The sequence below is a fragment of the Oncorhynchus keta genome, unplaced genomic scaffold (assembly GCF_023373465.1).
Source record: "Oncorhynchus keta strain PuntledgeMale-10-30-2019 unplaced genomic scaffold, Oket_V2 Un_contig_889_pilon_pilon, whole genome shotgun sequence".
NCBI lineage: Eukaryota > Metazoa > Chordata > Actinopteri > Salmoniformes > Salmonidae > Oncorhynchus > Oncorhynchus keta.
The window spans coordinates 141,433-167,019 of NW_026290294.1; the positions used below are offsets into that span (position 1 = coordinate 141,433).

The 25,587-nt window shown below is 43.5% G+C and overlaps 1 protein-coding gene across 3 annotated transcripts in view; it reads left to right on the plus strand.

Moving 5' to 3' along the window:
- Nucleotides 1–25,587, plus strand: part of LOC118382944 (myosin heavy chain, fast skeletal muscle) — a 78,402-nt gene that overhangs the window by 9,623 nt on the left and 43,192 nt on the right. The window contains exons 22-41 of one of the 3 annotated variants that reach the window (XM_052512656.1): nt 1,021–1,276; nt 1,486–1,728; nt 2,043–2,219; nt 2,318–2,463; nt 2,640–2,730; nt 3,070–3,459; nt 3,554–3,680; nt 3,831–3,949; nt 4,091–4,287; nt 4,437–4,620; nt 4,757–4,922; nt 5,242–5,366; nt 6,257–6,565; nt 7,071–7,274; nt 7,414–7,539; nt 7,679–7,849; nt 8,131–8,235; nt 8,324–8,419; nt 8,842–8,973; nt 9,135–9,249. The exons of the other annotated variants lie outside the window; for them this stretch is intronic. Coding sequence (XP_052368616.1) covers nt 1,021–1,276; nt 1,486–1,728; nt 2,043–2,219; nt 2,318–2,463; nt 2,640–2,730; nt 3,070–3,459; nt 3,554–3,680; nt 3,831–3,949; nt 4,091–4,287; nt 4,437–4,620; nt 4,757–4,922; nt 5,242–5,366; nt 6,257–6,565; nt 7,071–7,274; nt 7,414–7,539; nt 7,679–7,849; nt 8,131–8,235; nt 8,324–8,419; nt 8,842–8,973; nt 9,135–9,152 — 3,382 coding nt within the window. The 3' untranslated portion in view covers nt 9,153–9,249. Of the gene's footprint in view, nt 1–1,020; nt 1,277–1,485; nt 1,729–2,042; nt 2,220–2,317; nt 2,464–2,639; nt 2,731–3,069; nt 3,460–3,553; nt 3,681–3,830; nt 3,950–4,090; nt 4,288–4,436; nt 4,621–4,756; nt 4,923–5,241; nt 5,367–6,256; nt 6,566–7,070; nt 7,275–7,413; nt 7,540–7,678; nt 7,850–8,130; nt 8,236–8,323; nt 8,420–8,841; nt 8,974–9,134; nt 9,250–25,587 lie in introns of those variants that run through there. 3 annotated transcript variants of the gene reach the window in all.

Consider the following 25,587-nt stretch of genomic DNA (forward strand, 5'->3'; position numbering starts at 1 on the left):
ATAATGATTGTGTACTGAATATGCTGTGAGTTGTTCAGGATGAGAAGGTACATGTTATAATATTCTATTAAAGCAGCAGGTTGGGATTTAGCAAGCTGTTCAATTGTTATTTAACTTTGTGATATTTACCCATTAATTCTGGAATAATATGAAATGCCTCATGATCTTAACATCACCTGTCAGTTCTTTCATCTAGAGCGACGTCTATACATTTAAGAGGGATTATATTTCCCGAGCCTCATTCCTCAGCTGGTGGTGGGGTCCCCATTTTGTTATTCTTTGAATCGCAGAATGTAGCTTTAAAGACGTCATCCAGTGATTTTATTTTTTACTTTTCCAGTTAAGGAATACTGGGAATGCCACTGCTTGAAGTTTGCAGTTGTATTAAAAATATATATTTTCCTCAAAACATAGATTTTTAGTGTGTGTACTTTACTGTATTTATACTTGGGATATCGTTTTCCACAGGAAAAGTACAAATCAAAAACACTGGAGGAGATCTTTAAGCATGTCACTCACCATGTCACTCACCATGTCACTCACCATGTCACTCACCATGTCACTCACCATGTCACTCACCCTGTCACTCACCATGTCACTCACCATGTCACTCACCCTGTCACTCACCCTGTCACTCACCATGTCACTCACCATGTCACTCACCATGTCACTCACCCTGTCACTCACCCTGTCACTCACCCTGTCACTCACCATGTCACTCACCATGTCACTGTCACCATGTCACTCACCATGTCACTCACCATGTCACTCACCATGTCACTCACCACCACTGTCACTCACCACCCTCACCACGTCACTCACCACTCACCATGTCACTCACCATGTCACGTGTCACCCTGTCACCGTGTCACCCACCATGTCACTCACCATGTCATGTCACTCACCATGTCACTCACCATGTCACTCACCACCCTGTCACTCACCATGTCACCACCATGTCACTCACCATGTCACTCACTCACCATGTCACCATGTCACTCTATCCTTTCTGTGGACCAGAGATTCTGTCTTCACCATCCAGTACAACATCCGCTCATTCATGAATGTGAAAACCTGGCCATGGATGAAGTTGTACTTCAAGATCAAGCCCCTGCTGCAGAGCGCTGAGACTGAGAAGGAGCTGGCCAACATGAAGGAGAACTATGAGAAGATGACGTCGGACTTGTCCAAGGCTCTGGCCAAGAAGAAGGAGTTGGAGGAGAAGATGGTGGCCATGGTGCAGGAGAAGAATGACCTGGCACTTCAAGTCGCATCTGTGAGTGAGCAACAACCCTCATCAGAGCACATTTAGACCCACAAGTACATAGACACTAACACAATCGCTATGTGACTAACTCAAGAAAATGCCCATGGTAAATTTAAAACATTTAAATTGATTTGCTCTGACTTATTTGACTAAATGAAGTCTATATTTTGATACACAAAGTGAAAACACAGTTTAAAAAAATCTTGTTCTGAAACCAGGATTCAGAGAATCTGAACGATGCTGAGGAAAGGTGCGAGGGGCTCATCAAGAGCAAGATCCAGCTGGAGGCCAAACTCAAAGAGACGACTGAGAGGCTGGAGGATGAGGAGGAGATGAATGCTGAGTTGACTGCCAAGAAGAGGAAGCTGGAGGACGAGTGCTCTGAGCTGAAGAAGGACATTGATGACCTGGAGCTCACCTTGGCCAAAGTGGAGAAGGAGAAGCACGCCACTGAAAACAAGGTCTTGTAAACAGTCCAACCAAACAATAATCCAAAGAATGATCAACTCAAAACAGAAATGTAATTCAAGTCTTTTTGTGAGTGCAGTAAAAATTAAGACACAAAATAGTGGAATTTCAGTTGTGGTGGACTCCCCACATTCATTACATGTTCTGCTCCCCCCTCGTTTATGATTTCCATTCAGTCCACTGGCATGGAGTACAGTGCCATCTAGTGTTGAATCTATAGTACAGTACTTGTTGACACATTTCTATTATCCATTTAACCACTTATGGTGAAGAAACCAAAAACTAAATTTGTGTTGGCCGTTTTCAGGTTAAAAACCTGACAGAGGAGATGGCGTCTATGGATGAGAGTGTTGCCAAGCTGACCAAGGAGAAGAAAGCCCTCCAAGAGGCCCACCAGCAGACACTGGACGACCTGCAGGCAGAGGAGGACAAAGTCAACACTCTGACCAAGGCCAAGACCAAGCTGGAACAGCAAGTGGACGACGTGAGTGGAGTTTGACATTCTGGCCATGATATTATGCAAGATGATATAATCTACAGTTGTTTAGATTTGACCAACACATGTCTGTTTATATCTTGTAGCTTGAGGGTTCTCTGGAGCAAGAGAAGAAGCTCCGTATGGACCTTGAGAGAGCCAAGAGAAAGCTGGAGGGAGATCTGAAACTGGCCCAGGAGTCCATAATGGACCTGGAGAATGACAAGCAGCAGTCTGATGAGAAAATCAAGAAGTAAACACAAATAAATGACTTCAGTATTCCCTGCCATCTTGATCAACATAATGGTTCTTCTTGGCTCATTCTTGTAATCACGAATTAGACTTATGTGATTCTTACAAGCAAAGTGAATGGTAATGTAGGCTCCCTTTACACTGTCTAACCAAAACAAATGTGTTTGTGTTTGTTAGGAAGGAGTTCGAGACCACCCAGCTCCTCAGCAAGATAGAGGATGAGCAGTCTCTGGGAGCTCAGCTGCAGAAGAAGATCAAGGAACTCCAGGTACAATACAGGATCTAAGCTCCAGTACAGGAAAATAACTGACACATTTCTTCTGGTAGCACACATTCTTCCTGGTGGATTCTGATGACTCAGTAAGATGGAAGATGGTGCTTCTTGCTGGTGCTTCTAATCTGTGCAAAGATGTTGCTTCTTACTGTTGTTAGTTTGGTTCCTGCATGGGACAATGTCTAATGAATATAGTAAATATGTTAGTGTAGCTGGCTATGTATAAACACATTTATGCTAAATATACAGTACATGCTATTATTATGTAGTGAGGTTCAATTGTTTCAACTGTATTGTAGTGTTCATTCCCCCTGCTCTTACCACCTGTTTTAGGCCCGTATTGAGGAGCTGGAGGAGGAAATTGAGGCTGAGCGTGCTGCCAGGGCCAAGGTTGAGAAGCAGAGGGCCGATCTCTCCAGGGAACTTGAGGAGATCAGCGAGAGACTTGAGGAGGCCGGAGGCGCCACTGCTGCTCAGATTGAGATGAACAAGAAGCGCGAGGCTGAGTTCCAGAAGCTGCGTCGTGATCTTGAAGAGTCCACCCTGCAGCATGAGGCCACAGCCGCCGCTCTGCGCAAGAAGCAGGCCGACAGTGTGGCTGAGCTCGGGGAGCAGATCGACAACCTGCAGCGCGTCAAGCAGAAGCTGGAGAAGGAGAAGAGTGAGTACAAGATGGAGATTGATGACCTCTCCAGCAACATGGAGGCTGTCGCCAAGGCTAAGGTGAGTAGTGATGTTTTGGTCAAGCAGTGTTGAGGGTCAACTAAATGACCATTGAATAAACTGAAGTTGACAGTCCCATATGTTTCACTAACAGGGCAATCTGGAGAAGATGTGCCGTACTCTTGAGGACCAGCTGAGTGAGATCAAGACTAAGAATGATGAGAATGTTCGCCAGGTCAACGACATCAGTGGACAGAGGGCCAGACTCCTTACAGAAAATGGTACCTTCAACAATGAACAACAAACCAATATAGTTCACCTCAGTAGTACACAATAACATGTGTTGGGGGCTGAAAAATTAAATCCACACAGTTTCTGCACAATTTCAATCGAGAAAGAATGACTCACAGGAGGTCCCTCTTTCCCTGCAGGTGAGTTTGGCCGCCAGCTGGAGGAGAAGGAAGCCCTGGTGTCTCAGCTGACCAGAGGCAAACAGGCCTTCACCCAGCAGGTGGAAGAGCTGAAGAGACTGATTGAGGAGGAGGTCAAGGTAAGGCATCCTAAATGGGAACCACCTTCCAGTTTAGAGCTTTATCTACACATAGACTGTTTCTACACCTCCCTCAGAGACTCCTACTGTCATGTTTTACTCTCCCTCTCTAATTTCTCTTTGTCTTTCTTTCTCTCTCAGGCTAAAAACGCACTGGCCCATGGTGTCCAGTCTGCCCGCCATGACTGTGATCTCCTGAGAGAGCAGTTTGAGGAGGAGCAGGAGGCCAAGGCAGAGCTGCAGCGCGGCATGTCCAAGGCCAACAGTGAGGTGGCTCAGTGGAGGACTAAGTATGAAACTGATGCCATCCAACGCACAGAGGAGCTGGAGGAGGCCAAGTGAGTTGCACTCAATAGCAAAGACTAAAATAAACGGTGTGGATGGTGAGGCTGGTTGGGGATCTGAGAAAATGGTACTTCAATATGTAGTGCAATATTTGTTTCACAACAAGTTACTCACCATGACACCATCCTCTGTTGTCCAACAGGAAGAAGCTGGCCCAGCGTCTGCAGGAGGCTGAAGAGACCATTGAGGCGACCAACTCAAAGTGTGCCTCCCTGGAGAAGACCAAGCAGAGACTGCAGGGAGAGGTGGAGGACCTCATGATTGACGTTGAGAGAGCCAACGCCATGGCCGCCAACCTTGACAAGAAGCAGAGGAACTTCGACAAGGTGAACATATATGAACCTCACTCTAGGGTGATATTTTCTGTCTGCTATTTGATCAGTTGTATTATAATTGTAGCATATTTCCGATTGAAAATTCTCTTTCAATGAGTTGTAATGAAAATCCCATGGATTTCGCTAGGTTCTGGCAGAGTGGAAGCAGAAGTATGAGGAGGGCCAGGCTGAGCTGGAAGGAGCTCAGAAGGAGGCTCGCTCAATGAGCACTGAACTCTTCAAGATGAAGAACTCCTACGAGGAGGCTCTGGATCATCTGGAGACTCTGAAGAGAGAGAACAAGAACCTGCAACGTGAGCATTTGACAGCAGTTATTTTTGCATGATGTTTGACCAGTGTTTGAAAATGGAATCAACTGGAATCATCAACATTATATCAAATCTCAGAATTTGTATATACATTTTAAAATATATATATTTTTGGAACTTGTAATTGGTATTCCTTTGAACAACCCAATGATGTGGGGTGGCAATTAGATTTGCAAGATATTATGTAATAGGAGCTACTGTTAATTAATTATCTGTTATTATTATTCATTATAAACTTCAGTGCATTGGTGATATCCACTGGAAATCTCCCAAGTCTAAACAGCTTCTGTGTTTGTGTGTGCAGAGGAGATCTCTGACCTGACTGAGCAGATCGGAGAGACTGGCAAGAGCATCCATGAGCTGGAGAAGGCCAAGAAGACCGTGGAGACAGAGAAGTCTGAGATCCAGACGGCTCTGGAGGAGGCTGAGGTACAAACTACAGCTGTTTGATAGGAAAAGCAGTGTTACACTTGGCAATGCCAGTTACAATCCAATGCTCCCTTTTATTGGTGTTTATTGTAGTCATATATATGCAATTGCTTGTGTTTTGCACATCCAAACGTCCTGACTCTTCACTAAGCTCCGCCCTAACATTTGTGGGCAACCAATCCCTGTTCTCCAATGGATAGCAACTATCGTCGAGTCGGACACATCGAACAAGCTCTTGTTTCAAACACATGAAAACCAGTAGAAAAAGAAAACAGAAACAGAGTTTTCTTAAAATAAAATTCAAGTTTAATAATTGAACAGTGAATCAGCAGTACTTTCTAATGTGATTCCTGAAAGACAGAGCCTGTTGATGGACTGAATCCGATATTATACTTGTGTTGCGTTGTTTGCTAGCTCAGCTGGTTAGCTAGCTCTGTCTCATAGACCACCAAACGTTGCTAGCTAGGCATATAACATATAACATATACATTGGCTAGCTCAGTTAGTCTTGTTATGAATACATCTCCCATCTGCTTTAAACTTCAGGATACGATTTGAGACCACTAGTTAGTTCCAAAAGTAGTTATAGCTTTGACTGCATGCTGGCACTGAATTCAGAGCCATTCAGTGGCCACACTACAAACATGACTTGACCAGGATGCCCTTTAAAGCAGCTGTAATGACAGTCCAACACAACATACCTGAGGGGTTGTGTTTCATTTCATTGTGTAGTTAAAAACACAGTTTGAGATTATTGTAAGGGGTTTATTCCAGTGGTCTGAATGGGGAATTGGGCTTCCCAGGAAAATGTTGTCTGAGGTTGCAACAGTAACCAAGGGGGGCGGAGCTGAGTGAAGGGTTGATTTGACTGACGGCTTCTCTTCCTTCAGGGCACACTGGAGCACGAGGAATCCAAGATTCTGCGTGTGCAGCTGGAGCTGAACCAGATCAAGGGTGAGGTGGACAGGAAGATCGCTGAGAAGGACGAGGAGATGGAGCAGATCAAGAGGAACAGCCAGAGGGTGGTTGACTCCATGCAGAGCACCCTGGACTCTGAGGTCAGGAGCAGGAATGACGCCCTGAGGGTGAAGAAGAAGATGGAGGGAGACCTGAATGAGATGGAGATCCAGCTGAGCCACGCCAACAGGCAGGCCGCTGAGGCCCAGAAACAGCTGAGGAACGTCCAGGGACAGTTCAAGGTAAAGGGACTTGGACATCAGGCTCAACAACCTGAACATGGGGAGGGATTTGTTTGTGAATCAGTAGAAAATAATAGATCAGAGGAATGTAATAGACTGGACTAATATACTGTAGGAAGGTAGGGATATTAGAGTAGACTAATATACTGTAGGAAGGTATGGATATTAGAGTAGACTAATATACTGTTGGGATATCGGGGACATTTTTACCAATGAACATGCCTATTACCCACTGGGGAGGCAGGTAGCCTAATGGTTGCTGGATCTGTCATTCTGCCCCTGAGCAAGGCAGTTAACCCACTGTTCCCTGGGCGCCGATGACGTGAATGTGGATTAAGGCAGACCCCTTCACCTCTCTGATTCAGAGGGTTAAATGCAGAAGACACATTTCAGTTGAAGGCATTCAGTTGTACGACTGACTAGTTATCACCCTTTCCCCTTTAATACCAATCCTATCGCCCCCACTTCCACAAGTCTAATGATGCTATGTAATTGTGAACCCCAGGATGCACAATTGCACCTTGATGATGCCGTCCGAGCCGCAGAAGATATGAAGGAGCAGGCAGCCATGGTGGAGCGCAGAAACGGTCTGATGGTGGCTGAAATCGAGGAGCTGAGAGTTGCTCTGGAGCAGACAGAGAGAGGCCGCAAAGTGGCTGAGACTGAGCTGGTGGACGCCAGCGAGCGTGTTGGACTGCTGCACTCCCAGGTACGGGTCAAAAGCCATTTCTAATGAAACTCAACCAAGCATAACGTTTACATTTTCATGATTTCAGCCTTGTGACTTTCTCTTTCTCACTTGTAAGTTCTCTTGAGAGTCAAACAAATCGCCTTGTTTCCTCGTTCAGAACACCAGCCTTGCGAACACCAAGAAGAAGCTGGAGACTGACCTGGTTCAGGTGCAGGGAGAGGTGGACGACATCGTCCAGGAGGCCAGGAATGCAGAGGAGAAGGCCAAGAAGGCCATCACTGACGTGAGTCCTTGAATTCCAACAACTTGATTTGTCCCCAAGGGCCAGCAGTCGCTAGGCTGGTTTAACCACACCAAAGATCCCGAATGAGCTTTATGATTGGTGCCAGTTGGTGCATAAATTAAACTAACTACCATTCCAGGCGGCCATGATGGCCGAGGAGCTGAAGAAGGAACAGGACACCAGCTCTCACCTGGAGAGGATGAAGAAGAACCTGGAGGTCACAGTCAAGGACCTACAGCACCGTCTGGATGAGGCTGAGAATCTGGCCATGAAGGGAGGCAAGAAGCAGCTCCAGAAACTGGAGTCCAGGGTGAGTTAACAGCAGGGTGGATTGAAAAACAGATTGCTGGAAGTGTATTTGATCATATGAAAATAAACAGGGGCATTGTGTAATGGCTTTTTCTCTCAATAGCCCACCTACATCATGAAAAGTAGTTGTTTTCATTATAGACCCCTTTAATTAAAATCGTAAAAGTTCATAAGAGCAGACATTTCTTGACCAGTAGAAGAAGATTCCTCTGTTTTACAAACATTTGTTACGTCTGACTTCACCACCTCACATAAATGCTGACCTTTATTTCTTCCACAAAGGTGCGTGAGCTCGAGACTGAGGTGGAGGCTGAGCAGAGAAGAGGTGTAGACGCAGTCAAGGGAGTCCGCAAATATGAGCGCAGAGTCAAGGAGCTCACTTACCAGGTAAGAGAAAGTGCATTCTTCACACACTAAAGCACACTGGTTTGTGTGTTAAACTATAGACTATTGATCCTTGTAACTTCTCCCACAGACTGAGGAGGATAAGAAGAACGTTGGCAGACTTCAGGACCTGGTAGATAAGCTGCAGATGAAAGTGAAGGCCTACAAGAGGCAGGCTGAGGAAGCGGTGAGTCACAGACTTAGTCAAATCCTCTGAAAGCTTACAGTCCCAAGGAGACATTACAAAACATTTAGTGAGATTAGTTGAAGTGTTGTTACTGCAAAACGTCAACATTGACTCAGTTGATAGTGCAAGTCATTTCTGAAGAAATGTACGCACAGTGACTCTTCCTATGTGTAACATTTTAAAGTAGAGAGGTGGTGCTGACTCTCCTGGATCACATGGCCCTGGAAGCAGCAGATTGATCCTCTGTTCCACCACTCACTTTCTCTTCTGTATCATCTATCTCCCTATATATACTGTACAATGCTATCCTACATCTTTTTAAAATATCTTTAAAATAATTATATGAATAAAAAAATAAAAATAATATGAGGCTTCAAACGTTCAATACTGATGTTTTGCTCTCGTCTCTTTTCCTCACCCAGGAGGAAGCATCCAACCAGCACATGTCTAAGTTCCGGAAGGTTCAGAATGAGCTGGAAGAGGCTGAGGAGCGTGCTGACATCGCTGAGACTCAGGTCAACAAGCTCAGAGCCAAGACCCGTGACTCTGGAAAGGTACAGAAGTGCTGCTAAACCTACACCTGACTTCACAGTAGACAATTCTGACATTTACTGAGTCTTAAATGCTTGAGCCATTCTGTTATTTCAAAGTGTTGATATATTTATCATGTTCATTATTAATACTGATCCATTCTGTTATTTCTTTCTTCTTACAGGGAAAAGAGGCTGAATAAAAAAGACCAAAGTCTTGTCAATTTCCTGTGTTTCATAAAATATGATTTTCATGGTAAAATGTTGAGCATTGATTAAAAACATGTCGGCCTACATACACTTCCTTTGTGACTGTGGAATTATTTCTCAGAAAACAGCTTTTCATACCATAAAAATACTGTACTTTAACTAAAGGAGCAATCTGGGATTTAAACCACATCAAAGCGGACACCTCAACAAAGAGGTCACTTGTTTTGGTAACCAGCTGAGGGATGAGGATGGAGAAATGTAACTACACAATTCATACAACTAAGCTATTATAAATCATCCGTGATAGTTTTAACCCTTTATACTCAGGGGAAGTGGCCTGTATGAACACGCCCAAATTGAAATGTTTCCATAAGAAACAAATAGGAGAAGCAAGATGGTAACATAAACATGGCAGCACTTAAGAGAACACTTTGGTGATTGGGCCGGAAATTCTCAGAACAAAGTTCTCAGGATACAACGTTTTTTTCCAGTTGAATTTTGTCCCAGATAATGCACACAATAATCTAATGTGGCCAGACAACGTGAAAACAAATGGTAATCGATTATCTGACCAAATTACACAAGATTTTAGTCCTGGGTTATCCGAGATTATGCAAATATATACATGAAAAAAGTAAAGAGAACATGATATTGATTTATCATTAGCCAATTTGCATCCCCCCCCTAAAGAAATGCAGATATACACTTCCATAATGATTAGTGTTCCCTTGTCCCATCTAGTGGTGAAATTACAATAATTCACATTATAAACACGGTACCAGACATTATAAAGACATTATAAACACGGTACCAGACATTATAAACACGGTACCAGACAGTATAAACACGGTACCAGACATTATAAACACGGTACCAGACAGTATAAACACGGTACCAGACAGTATAAACACGGTACCAGACAGTATAAAGACATTATAAACACGATAATAGGCATTATAAACACGGTACCAGACATTATAAACACGGTACCAGACATTATAAACACGGTACCAGACATTATAAACACGGTTCCAGACATTATAAACACGATAATAGGCATGACAAACACGGTACCAGACATTATAAAGACATTATAAACACGATAATAGGCATTATAAACACGGTACCAGACATTATAAACACGGTACCAGACATTATAAACACGGTTCCAGACATTATAAACACGGTTCCAGACATTATAAACACGGTTCCAGACATTATAAACACAGTACCAGACATTATAAACACGGTACCAGACATTATAAACACGGTACCAGACATTATAAACACGGTACCAGACATTATAAACACGGTACCAGACAGTATAAACACGGTACCAGACATTATAAACACGGTACCAGACATTATAAACACGGTACCAGACATTATAAACACGGTACCAGGCATTATAAACACGGTACCAGGCATTATAAACACGGTACCAGACATTATAAACACGATAATAGACATTATAAACACGATAATAGACATTATAAACACGGAACCAGACATTATAAACACGGTACCAGACATTATAAACACGGTACCAGACATTATAAACACGGTACCAGACAGTATAAACACGGTACCAGACATTATAAACACGGTACCAGACATTATAAACACGGTACCAGACATTATAAACACGATAATAGACATTATAAACACGATAATAGACATTATAAACACGGTACCAGACATTATAAACACGGTACCAGACATTATAAACACGGTACCAGACATTATAAACACGGTACCAGACATTATAAACACGGTACCAGACATTATAAACACGGTACCAGACATTATAAACACGGTACCAGACATTATAAACACGGTACCAGACATTATAAACACGGTACCAGACATTATAAACACGGTACCAGACATTATAAACACGGTACCAGACATTATAAACACAGTACCAGACATTATAAACACGGTACCAGACATTATAAACACGGTACCAGACATTATAAACACGGTACCAGACATTATAAACACGGTACCAGACATTATAAACACGGTACCAGACATTATAAACACGATAATAGACATTATAAACACGGTACCAGACATTATAAACACGGTACCAGACATTATAAACACGGTACCAGACATTATAAACACGGTACCAGACATTATAAACACGGTACCAGACATTATAAACACGGTACCAGGCATTATAAACACGGTACCAGACATTATAAACACGATAATAGACATTATAAACACGATAATAGACATTATAAACACGGTACCAGACATTATAAACACGGTACCAGACATTATAAACACGGTACCAGACATTATAAACACGGTCATTGACATTATAAATACGGTACCAGACATTATAAACACGGTCATTGACATTATAAACACAGTACCAGACATTATAAACACGGTACCAGACATTATAAACACGGTCATTGACATTATAAACACAGTACCAGACATTATAAACACAGTACCAGACATTATAAACACGGTACCAGACAGTATAAACACGGTACCAGACATTATAAACACGGTACCAGACATTATAAACACGGTATCAGACATTATAAACACGGTACCAGACAGTATAAACACGGTACCAGACATTATAAACACGGTACCAGACATTATAAACACGGTACCAGACATTATAAACACGGTACCAGACATTATAAACACGATAATAGACATTATAAACACGATAATAGACATTATAAACACGGTACCAGACATTATAAACACGGTACCAGGCATTATAAACACGGTACCAGGCATTATAAACACGGTACCAGACATTATAAACACGGTACCAGACATTATAAACACGATAATAGACATTATAAACACGGTACCAGACATTATAAACACGGTACCAGACATTATAAACACGGTACCAGACAGTATAAACACGGTACCAGACATTATAAACACGGTACCAGACATTATAAACACGGTACCAGGCATTATAAACACGGTACCAGACATTATAAACACGATGATAGACATTATAAACACGATAATATACATTATAAACACGGTACCAGACATTATAAACACGGTACCAGACATTATAAACACGGTACCAGACATTATAAACACGGTCATTGACATTATAAACACGGTCATTGACATTATAAACACGGTACCAGACATTATAAACATGGTCATTGACATTATAAACACGGTCATTGACATTATAAACACGGTCATTGACATTATAAACACGGTACCAGGCATTATAAACACGGTACCAGGCATTATAAACACGGTACCAGACATTATAAACACGGTACCAGACATTATAAACACGGTTCCAGACATTATAAACACGGTTCCAGACATTATAAACACGGTACCAGACATTATAAACACGGTCATTCACATTATAAACACGGTACCAGACATTATAAACACGGTACCAGACATTATAAACACGGTACCAGACATTATAAACACGGTACCAGACATTATAAACACGGTACCAGACATTATAAACACAGTACCAGACATTATAAACACAGTACCAGACATTATAAACACGGTACCAGACATTATAAACACGGTACCAGACATTATAAACACGGTACCAGACATTATAAACACGGTACCAGACATTTTAAGTCATAGACTGTTTTCTTTGCTACCGCCCGGCAAGCGGTACCAGAGTGCCAAGTCTCGGTCCAAAAGGCTCCTTAACAGCTTCTACCCCCAAGTCCTTAGACTGCTGAACCATCTGATCTTTGTTTTAACACTGCTGCTACTCGCTGTTTATTATCTACGCATAGTCACTTTACAAATGACCTCGACTAACCTTTACCCCCGCACATTGACTCAGTACTTTTATTGGTTTTATTTGTAATTAGTTCATTTAGGGGGTGATGGTGTCGACGCGGGCCATACTCAAGTCCTCATCAAACTCCAGGTCGATGTCGAAGAGTTCTACCTGCAACTAAAGAGGGTTATTGAAGGAGTTTTCCATTGGGGACGGACAAAGAACCCTTTTAGGTTCTAGATAGCACACTTTTTTTCTAATGTGGAGACTGAAGGGCAACGTAGGATGAGATGAACTCAACGTTGTTGAGACGCAGTTCCAAAAGCTGCCGGAGACTAGGAATTCCATGTGGGTTGTGCATGCTGGGTACAAGAAAACGCCCTCCATTTACCTTTTATGGTGGCAATAATGCCCTGTATTTAATGTATAATTGGGCACTATTGGAATTAAGCCACAGCAGTTTGTAAAAGAAAAAGCACTGACATACTTGATCACATTTCTGTAGAGGTTTGGGCAGAATGTTTGGGCAGAAGGTTTGGGCAGACTGTTTTAGCAGAATGTTTGTGCAGAGGTTTGGGCAGAATGTTCTAGCAGAATGTTTGTGCAGAATGTTTGTGCAGAGGTTTGGGCAGAATGTTTTAGCAGAAGGTTTGGGCAGAAGGTTTTGATATTTTCCAGTGACTTGTATGCTGCCTATAGTGAGTGCCTGTCTGCGCATTCTGCAAGATTGATCGTATGTTGTCTACACAGACCAGATTTACGTACTGGACTGTGGAGGCATACTGGAGGTCTGGTGTGTAGAGCTGGCACCACCCGTCCTGGCTGGATGATTATTTTTGCCCTGCAAATGCGGGGCGCTGGCACAGGACGTATTGGGCTGTGTGGACTCACCAGAAACACAGTACGCAAAGCCGGCGCAGGATATCCTGGTCCAAGGAGGTACACTGGAGACCAGGAGCGCTGAACCGGCACCCTCCTTCCTGGCTGGATGCCCATTCTAGCCCGGCCAATCCGAGGAGCTGGAATAGAGCGCACCGGGCTAGATTAGCGCACTGGAGACACCATGCGCTCTACCGCATAACACGGTGCCTGACCAGTAACACGCTCCCCACAGAAAGCACAGGAGTTGGCTCAGGTCTTCTACCTGACTCAGCCAATCTCCTCGTGTGCCACCCCCAAAAAAAAAAATATTGGGGCTGCCTCTCGTGCTTCCGTGCACCTTCATATCGTCGCTGTTCCTCTTTTCTCCGGTATTTATACTCGTAGTATCGCCGTTCCACTTTCGCTGCATCTAACTCCTCCTTAGGACGGCGATACTCCCCCGGCTGTATCCAGGGTCCTGCTTCATCTAAAATCTCCTCCCAGGTCCATCTCCCCATTAAGCGCTGCTCCTCCTTTTCACGCTGCTTGGTCCTTGTAGTGTGGGTTGTTCTGTCACGGTCGTCATAATGAGGAGATCAAGGCGCAGCGTGATACGCGTACATAACTCTTTGAATGAAAAGAACGAACACTGAAACAAAACGAACCGTGGAAGCTATATAACTACTGCAAACAGGCAACTAAACATAGAATAACAATCCACAAACTATCCATTGAATATGTCTACCTAAATATGGTCCCCAATCAGAGACAACGATAAACAGCTGCCTCTGATTGAGAAACAATCTAGGCAACCATAGACATACAGACGAGTTAAACCCCATAAATAAACTAAAACCCCTAGACAATACAAAACTACACAAACCACCCTAGTCACACCCTGACATAACCAAATAATAAAGAAAACAAAGATAACTAAGGTCAGGGCGTGACACTTAGTCATATCTCAGCTTACTCACTGATTTATGGAGCTGCCTACTCCTGATGATTCGTTTTTTTCAAATCATATGAGCAAAACATATTGAGATTTATCTGGGATGCTAATCCAGACAAAATAAAGCGCGCCTGTCTATATAATGAATATGAATTGGGTGGGTTGACATTATGAAATATAAAAGCACTAAACCTCTCTCTAAATGCTTCACTTATACAACTGGTCTGCCTGTTCAAAACAAACTACACTGGAGGAATAAACATAGCATAAATAGGAAATGATACCAGTTTCAAATATTGCACTACATATTGAAGTACCATTTTCTCAGATCCCCTACCAGCCTCACCATCCACACCGTTTATTTTAGTCTTTGCAATTGAGTGCAACTCACTTGGCCTCCTCCAGCTCCTCTGTGCGTTGGATGGCATCAGTTTCATACTTAGTCCTCCACTTTAGCCTGAGAGAGAAAGAAAGACAAAGAGAGATTAGAGAGGGAGAGTAAAACAGATGACAGTAGGAGTCTCTGAGGGAGGTGTAGAAACAGTCTATGTGTAGATAAAGCTCTAAACTGGAAGGTGGTTCCCATTTAGGATGCCTTACCTTGACCTCCTCCTCAATCAGTCTCTTCAGCTCCTCCACCTGCTGGGTGAAGGCCTGTTTGCCTCTGGTCAGCTGAGACACCAGGGCTTCCTTCTCCTCCAGCTGGCGGCCAAACTCACCTGCAGGGAAAGAGGGACCTCCTGTGAGTCATTCTTTCTCGATTGAAATTGTATTTTGAGGAATCGTAGTGCAGAAACTGTGTGGACTGAATTTACAGCCCCCAACACATGTTATTGTGTACTACTGAGGTGAACTATATTGGTTTGTTGGTCATTGTTGGAGGTACCATTTTCTGTAAGGAGTCTGGCCCTCTGTCCGCTGATGTCGTTGACCTGGCGAACATTCTCATCATTCTTAGTCTTGATCTCACTCAGCTGGTCCTCAAGAGTACGGCACATCTTCTCCAGATTACCCTGTTAGTGAAACATATGGGACTGTCAACCTCAGTTTATTGAATGGTCATTTAGCTGACCATCCTCAACACTGCTTGACCAAAACATCACTTCTCACCTTAGCCTTGGCGACAGCCTCCATGTTGCTGGAGAGGTCATCAATCTCCATCTTGTACTCACTCTTCTCCTTCTCCAGCTTCTGCTTGACGCGCTGCAGGTTGTCGATCTGCTCCCCGAGCTCAGCCACACTGTCGGCCTGCTTCTTGCGCAGAGCGGCGGCTGTGGCCTCATGCTGCAGAGTGGACTCTTCAAGATCACCACGCAGCTTCTGGAACTCAGCCTCGCGCTTCTTGTTCATCTCAATCTGAGCAGCAGTGGCGCCTCCGGCCTCCTCCAGTCTCTCGCTGATCTCCTCAAGTTCCCTGGACAGATCGGCCCTCTGCTTCTCAACCTTGGCCCTGGCAGCACGCTCAGCCTCAATTTCCTCCTCCAGCTCCTCAATACGGGCCTAAAACAGGTGGTAAGAGCAGGGGGAATGAACACTACAATACAGTTGAAACAATTGAACCTCACTACATAATAATAGCATGTACTGTATATTTAGCATAAATGTGTTTATACATAGCCAGCTACACTAACATATTTACTATATTCATTAGACATTGTCCCATGCAGGAACCAAACTAACAAAGTTAAGAAGCAACATCTTTACACAGATTAGAAGCACCAGCAAGAAGCACCATCTTCCATCTTACTGAGTCATCAGAATCCACCAGGAAGAATGTGTGCTACCAGAAGAAATGCATTGGTTATTTTCCTGTACTGGTGCTTAGATCCTGTACTGTACCTGGAGTTCCTTGATCTTCTTCTGCAGCTGAGCACCCAGAGACTGCTCATCCTCTATCTTGCTGAGGAGCTGGGTGGTCTCAAACTCCTTCATAACAAACACAAACACGTTGATTGTAAAGTTAGGTTTAGGTTAGACAGTGTAAAGGGAGCCTAAGCTACCATTCACTTTGCTTTTAAGAATCACATACAAAGACTACTTTGATGATTACAAGAATGAGCCAAGAAGAACCATTATGTTGATCAAGAAGGCAGGTAATACTGTCGTCATTTATTTGTGTTTACTTCTTGATTTTCTCATCAGACTGCTGCTTGTCATTCTCCAGGTCCATTATGGACTCCTGGGCCAGTTTCAGATCTCCCTCCAGCTTTCTCTTGGCTCTCTCAAGGTCCATATGGAGCTTCTTCTCTTGCTCCAGAGAACCCTCAAGCTACAAGATATAAACAGACATGTGTTGGTCAAATCTAAACAACTGTAGATTATATCATCTTGCATAATATCATGGTCAGAATGTCAAACTCCACTCACGTCGTCCACTTGCTGTTCCAGCTTGGTCTTGGCCTTGGTCAGAGTGTTGACTTTGTCCTCCTCTGCCTGCAGGTCGTCCAGTGTCTGCTGGTGGGCCTCTTGGAGGGCTTTCTTCTCCTTGGTCAGCTTGGCAACACTCTCATCCATAGACGCCATCTCCTCTGTCAGGTTTTTAACCTGAAAACGGCCACAACAAAATTCGTTTTTGGTCACTTCACCATAAGTGGTTAAATGGATAATAGAAATGTGTCAACAAGTACTGTACTATAGATTCAACACTAGATGGCACTGTACTCCATGCCAGTGGACTGAATGGAAATCAGAAACGAGGGGGGAGCAGAACATGTAATGAATGTGGGGAGTCCACCACAACTGAAATTACACTATTTTGTGTCTTAATTTTTACTGCACTCACAAAAAGACTTGAATTACATTTCTGTTTTGAGTTGATCATTCTTTGGATTATTGTTTGGTTGGACTGTTTACAAGACCTTGTTTTCAGTGGCGTGCTTCTCCTTCTCCACTTTGGCCAAGGTGAGCTCCAGGTCATCAATGTCCTTCTTCAGCTCAGAGCACTCATCCTCCAGCTTCCTCTTCTTGGCAGTCAACTCAGCATTCATCTCCTCCTCGTCCTCCAGCCTCTCAGTCGTCTCTTTGAGTTTGGCCTCCAGCTGGATCTTGCTCTTGATGAGCCCCTCACACCTTTCCTCAGCATCGTTCAGATTCTCTGAATCCTGGTTTCAGAACAGGAGAAAAAAACCTGTGTTCTCACTTCGTGTATCAAAATATAGACTTCATTTAGTCAAATAAGTCATATCAATTTAAATGCATGACATATATAAATATATATCACATGCCAAAAAGATCATCAAGGACTTCAACCGCCTGTTCACCCCGCTACATCATCCATCATCATCCAAAATCATCCAGAAGGTGAGGTCAGTACAGGTGCATCATCACCACCCGAGCCACTTCCTCTTCACCCCGCTACCTTCCAGAAGGTGAGGTCAGTACAGGTGAGTCAAAGCAGGGACAGAGAGACTGAAAAACAGCTTCTATCTAAAGGCCATCAGACTGTTAAACAGCCATCACTAGCCGGTTACTACCTGGTTACTCAACCCTGCACCTTAGAGGCGGCTGCCCTATGTACATAGACCTGGCATCACTGGCCACTGTAATAATCGAACACTGGTCCATCCTTGAAGAGGAGTGCATGTTCCCCAAGTCTTGGGAGGGGGGAACATACTGTTTTACCCACTTCATATGTACTGTATATACTGTATTCTAGTCACCTTAGTGGCTGCTGCCCTACGTACATAGACCTGTCATCATTGTTCTATGTACTTCATATGTATATACTGTATTCTAGTCAAGGCCATCCTATTCAATCATTGTTCATATGTATATACTGTATTCTAATCAAGGCCATCCTATTCAATCATTGTTCATATGTATATACTGTATTCTAGTCAAGGCCATCCTATTCAATCATTGTTCATATGTATATACTGTATTCTAGTCAAGGCCATCCTATTCAATCATTGTTCATATGTATATACTGTATTCTAGTCAAGGCCATCCTATTCAATTATTGTTCATATGTATATACTGTATTCTAGACAATACTGTATTCTGCATCCTATTCAATTATTGTTGATAAGTGCTGATGTGTGTGCGATTGTGTCTGTGTACTTGTGTGTCTAAATGTGCTCTGATGAGGGTTGTTGCTCACTCACAGATGCGACTTGAAGCGCCAGGTCATTCTTCTCCTGCACCATGGCCACCATCTTCTCCTCCAACTCCTTCTTCTTGGCCAGAGCCTTGGCCAAGTCCGACGTCATCTTCTCATAGTTCTCCTTCATGTTGGCCAGCTCCTTCTCAGTCTCAGCGCTCTGCAGCAGGGGCTTGATCTTGAAGTACAACTTCATCCATGGCCAGGTTTTCACATTCATGAATGAACGGATGTTGTACTGGATGGTGAAGACGGAATCTCTGGTCCACAGAAAGGATAGAGTGACATGGTGAGTGACATGGTGAGTGACATGGTGAGTGACATGGTGAGTGACAGGGTGAGTGACAGGGTGAGTGACATGGTGAGTGACAGGGTGAGTGACATGGTGAGTGACATGGTGAGTGACATGGTGTGTGACGTGGTGTGTGACGTGGTGAGTGACGTGGTGAGTGACATGGTGAGTGACATGGTGAGTGACATGGTGTGTGACGTGGTGAGTGACGTGGTGAGTGATGTGGTGAGTGACGTGGTGAGTGACGTGGTGAGTGACGTGGTGAGTGACAAGGTGAGTGACGTGGTGAGTGACGTGGTGAGTGACATGGTGAGTGACGTGGTGAGTGACGTGGTGAGTGACGTGGTGAGTGACATGGTGAGTGACGTGGTGAGTGACGTGGTGAGTGACGTGGTGAGTGACATGGTGAGTGACAGGGTGAGTGACAGGGTGAGTGACATGGTGAGTGACGTGGTGAGTGACGTGGTGAGTGATGTGGTGAGTGACGTGGTGAGTGACGTGGTGAGTGACATGGTGAGTGACATGCTTAAAGATCTCCTCCAGTGTTAAAAAAAACTTTTCCTGTGGAAAACGATATATATGTTTCGAATATTATTATAATTTTTTTTTTATACAACTGCATACTTCAAGGAGTGGCTGTCACGCCCTGGTCGGAGTATTTTGTGTTTATCTTCGTTTATTTGGTCAGGCCAGGGTGTGACATGGGTTTTTGTATGTGGTGTGTATGTAGTGGGATTGTAGCTTAGTGGGGTGTTCTAGGAGAGTCTATGGCTGTCTGAAGTGGTTCTCAATCAGAGTCAGGTGTTTATCGTTGTCTCTGATTGGGAACCATATTTAGGCAGCCATATTCTTTGGTTGTGTTGTGGGTGATTGTCCTTAGTGTCTTGATGTCCTTGTTCTGTGTTAGTTGACACAAAGTATAGGCTGTTTTCGGTTTTCGTTTCGTTTATTGTTTTTGTAGTGTTTTGTATTGATTAGTGTTACATGTTTGTTTGATTAAAAATGGATCGCAATCTACATGCTGCAGTTTGGTCCGACTCTCCTTCACCACTAGAAAACCGTTACAGTGGCATTCCCAGTATTCCTTAACTGGAAAAAAAATAAATAAAATCACTGGATGACGTCTTTAAAGCTACATTCTGCGATTTGAAGAATAACAAAATGGGGACCACACCACTTTTTGCATACAGCTGAGGAATGAGGCTAGGGAAATATAATCCCTCTTAAATGTATAGACGGCGCTCTAGATGAAAGAACTGACAGGTGATGTTAAGATCACGAGGCATTTCTGTCAGGACCCGGTTACGAACCCGGGTCTCCGGAGTGAGAAACAGTCACTTAACCAACTGAGCCACGAATAGTCGGCAGAACCCAGAAGATGAGGCAGACACAGCAGTACTTGAGACGGTGTATTTAATGAAGTAAAAAGTGAAGTTCTTCAGGAAAACATGTAACTCCACAACCTCAAAAGGAATTACACAAGAACAAAGGTAATCCTCCAAGACAAAAAAGGTAAATCCACAAGGTGGAAGGTATAGCAAAAAAAGCCTCAAAAGATACTCAAAAACAAACAAACAAGAACAAAAAAACAGAATTCCACAAGAGAGTCCACCGGGATCAACAAGAGTTCACAGAGTACTAGGGCTGGGTGCTAACATACAAACACAGAGCAAAGAACTGAGGAAAACAAAGGGTTTAAATACAATCAGGGGAAACGAGGCACAGGTGCAAATAATAATGGGGATCAAAGGAAAACAAAAGGTCAAAAGGCACAATGGGGGCATCTAGTGACCAAAAACCGGAACAACCCTGGCCAAATCCTGACAATTTCATATTATTCCAGAATTAATGGGTAAATATCACAAAGTTAAATAACAATTGAACAGCTTGCTAAATCACAACCTGCTGCTTTAATAGAATATTATAACATGTACCTTCTCATCCTGAACAACTCACAGCATATTCAGTACACAATCATTATACATTACATACAGGAGGCTGACAGAATTGTCTGTCTACTCTTCCTCACCTCCTCTCCATCATCTTGGTGAACTCTCTCCTCATGAGGAATCCACGGCTGAGAGCCTGGACCATGCCGACCAGAGAGGCCAGCTTCTCATCTCTCATCTCCTCCAGGACACCCAGCAGACCGGCTTTGAAGAACACCTGACACAGGTTGACATGGTCAATTATAGAACCAGTCAAGTGGAAAGAGATAGAAAGTATTTTTGCTGTTGTTTTTATTTCTTTACTTAACTTTTCTTCACCTCATACATTTTATTTTGACGTAGAAAAGTAGTTTTTGCTGGGGGGTATTTGACTGACCTTGGTGTGTCCAAACTTGTTGTCCTCGTGATTCACATCAATGGACCCAAGCAGCTTCTCAGAAGCCTTCTTGTTGTCCATGAACTGGCCCTCGGGGATGACACTGGCATTCAGTACTTTGTACCTGAATCAGGAGAAATGTCAAGTTGTAATAGGTCGGTTATATTACGTAAAATAATAAGGCTATTCTTATGTTGGGATAACCCTTAGAGAAGATTAGTATGTGCGCGCGCGTGTTGAATGTTTAACATGAGTCAAGCTGTAATGGGTTGGTTAAGCCTGGGAACACCCTTGGAGAATATATTTGTGTGTGTGTGTGTGTGTGTGTGTGTGTGTGTGTGTGTGTGTGTGTGTGTGTGTGTGTGTGTGTGTGTGTGTGTGTGTGTGTGTGTGTGTGTGTGTGTGTGTGTGTGTGTGTGTACCTCTGCTTGAAGTCAGCATAGATGATTCTACTGGGGAAGCCCTTCCTGCAGATCCTGATGCCCTCCAGAACACCATTACACCTGAGCTGGTGGATAACCAGGAAGTTCTCCATCAGACCTGGAAACACAAACCAAGTCTCTATAAATACTCATAAACAGGTTAAAGACTGGTTTGTTAATGTTACTGATACTGTACTGACAAGATGTCATATTTAACTCAACATCTATTGTACCTGGAGTCTTTGACTCGTTGGGGATCAGGCAGCGCACAAAGTGAGGATGAGTGCTCCTCAAGTTGGTCATCAGCTTATGTAAGTTCTCCTGTAAGAGGGTTACAAACCATGTTCTCAGAAATCATTTCTGATAATCACTACAGCTGACATACAGGGTCGCCATCAGTTTGACTGAGGACTTCCCGTACAGCTGAAGAACTGAGTCGTTCAGGGGGTCCTTGTTCTTCTCCAGCCAGCCAGTGATGTTGTAGTCCACAGTGCCGGCGTAGTGCACCAGGGAGAAGTGGGCCTCTGCCTTGCCTTTGGCTGGCTTGGGCTTCTCAAACGCCTTGGTTTTGCCAAGATGCTGGGAGTACAGCTTGTCCTTGAAGGTAGTGTCTGAAGACTTGGGGAACATGCACTCCTATTCAAGGATGGAGAAGATGCCCAATGGCTTTACGAAAAGAGATGTACATCATATCAGTGATATTTACATTTAGGATCACATTTATTATTTTAGCAAACATGCTATTATGAGAGTATCTTCATTTAGGGGCACAATAGTAAACATATTGAGTTCTCAACAGTCAGATGTGTTGTACCATGTGATAATATCTTCATATGATCTTTGCTGTTGAGGTCCATTATAATCCTGACAGACAGTTTACCTTCTCAATAAGCTCAATGCAGGCAGCCAAGTCCATGCCGAAGTCAATGAAGGCCCAGACGATTCCCTCCTTCTTGTACTCCTCTTGTTCCAAGACGAACATGGTGTGGTTGAAAAACTGTTGCAGTTTCTCATTGGTGAAGTTGATGCACAGCTGCTCCATGCTGTTGTACTGTTGAAGCAATTTCAAAAGGGATCATTTCATCATCATACAAGGCTGTAATCCCTCTCAATCACAACGAATTGTCTTGTTCTGGTCTCAGACTCACATCAAAGATCTCAAACCCGGCAATGTCAAGCACACCGATGTAGAACTGCCTTGGATTCTTGGTGTCCAACATATCGTTGATAAGGATGACCATCCACAAGAACATCCTCTCGTAGATGGACTTGGCCAGAGCCGAGACTGAGTTATTAACCTGCAATGATAATAGCTCAAATGAATACATGATATATTGACCATGTCTAGTGACAAGGTGAAAAGAGCTTGGGGAAAACAACATCACTTTTCAATTCAATTTCAATTCACTCATCACCAAAATATTTCTGGTTCTCAGAAGATGGTAGATGCTGTGTTTGGCCACCTTACTTGAGGCATGGTCTGTCCCTTGGTCACATACTCATTCACTTAAGGGTAGCACAGAGCCTTCAGCATCTCAGCTGAGTTCAGGCCCAGCAGGTAGCCGATTTTATCAGCCACTGGTGAGAGAACCAACAACAACGGACTCAGAAATACAAGATCACTTGATTCTGATGTCACATTGGCCAAGTTTTTGTGGGTTAGGTTTTGATTTGAACCAACTTCCATCATTTTAAATCAAGTAGAGATTCTGGGGTGCAAAAGAGCAAGAAATAAATAACAATATGGGGATGATGTAGTTGGGTGTGCTGTTTACAGATTGGCTATGTACAGGTGCAGTGATCTGTAAGCTGCTCTGACAGCTGATGCTTAAAGTTAGAGAGGGAGATTAGAGTCTCCAGCTTCAGCGATTTTTGCAAGTCGTTCCAGTCATTGGCAGCAGAGAACTGGAAGGAAAGGCGGCCAAAGGAAGTGTTGACTTTGGGGATGACCAGTGAAATATACCTGCTGTTACGGGTGGGTGTTGCTATGGTGACCAGTGAGCTAAGATAAGACGGGGCTTTTACCGAGCAAAGATTATAGATGACCTGGAGCCAGTGGGTTTGGCGACGAATATGTAGCGAGGGCCAGCAAACAAGAGCATACAGGTCACAGTGGTGGGTAGTATATGGGGCTTTGGTAACAAAACGGATGACACTGTGATAGACTACATCCAGTTTGCTGAGTAGAGTGTTGGAGGCTAGAGTTTACAGTCTATTTGTTGTTGTCCACATATTCTAAGTCAGAACCGTCCAGAGTAGTGATGCTAGTTGGGCGGGCGGGTGGGTGCGGGCAGCAATCGGTTGAAGAGCATGCATTTAGTTTTAGGGCTTGGGCAAGTTGCTGCAGGGGGTGAAGAGCTGTTGCTCGGGGTAGCCAGGTGGAAAGCATGGCCAGCCGTAGAATAATGCTTCTTGAAATCATTGTTTATCGTAGATTTATCGGTGGTGACATTGGGCATCTGGGAGGAGGTGCTCTTATTCTCCATGGACTTTAGAGTGTCCCATAACTTAGTGGAATTAGTGCTACAGGACGCAAATATCTGTTTGAAAAAGCTATCCTTGGCTTTCCTAACTGACTGTGTATATTGGTTCCTAACTTCCCTGAAACGTTGCATATCGTGGGGGTTTTTGATGCTAATGCAGAACGCCACAGGATGTTTTAGTGCTGGTCAAGGGAAGACAAGTCTGGGTTGAACCAAGGGCTATATCTGTTCTTAGTTCTACATTTTGTGAATGGGGCGTGCTTATTTAAGATGGTGAGGAAAGCACTTTTAAAGGGCAACCAGGCATCCTCTACTGACGGAATGAGATCAATATCTTTCCAGGATACCCGGGCCAGGTCGATTAGACAGGCCTGCTCACTGAAACGATCTTCTTCTTACTTAGATGAGGCTCTGGCTGTCTACATTTAGTTTTTATATGTTTGGGACTGGAATGGGACTAATGTTTTACATATTGTATATCTATGAGTGGGACTGGGAATGGGACTAATGTTTACATATTGTATATCTATGAGTGGGACTGGGACTGGGACTAATGTTTACATATTGTATATCTATGAGTGGGACTGGGAATGGGACTAATGTTTACATAGTGTATATCTATGAGTGGGACTCACCCTCTGTGGGACTAATGTTTACGTCTGGCTCAGCCTGGGACTCCTCACTGGGACTAATGCTTCTGACTAATGATATTGTATATCAAGTGCCATGGTGCAGTTTACAGCTCCTGTTTCAGTATATCTTGTATATGCATATTGTATATCATCTTCTCATCATGGGACTGGTGGGAAGCCATATTGTATATCTATGAGTGGGACTGGGGATTGTAATGGCATCCTGGCATTAGACAGGAAGTACAACAGTGATGAACTGAATGGTAGTTTGCTCACATACAGAACACTACAGTTCTGTTTTCTCACCAGAACAAATGGGATGGACATTTGACTGGCTTCTCAGATCCAAGTGATTACACTTGACCAACACAGGTAGATGACAGCACAAAAATACATTTGACACAGTTCTACAGGGACTTAGTGACACTCTCTTGTGGATGTCTTACATGTACAGTATGGGCCTCAAGGTGAAGTGTGAAGGCATGAAGAGTTCGTTGAGGCACATGCCTAACTAACAACAAGGCAGAATAAAACAAAACCAAATACATGAAAATTCCCAGCTGCCACCAGGTTGGAATTGCACAGTGCATTCA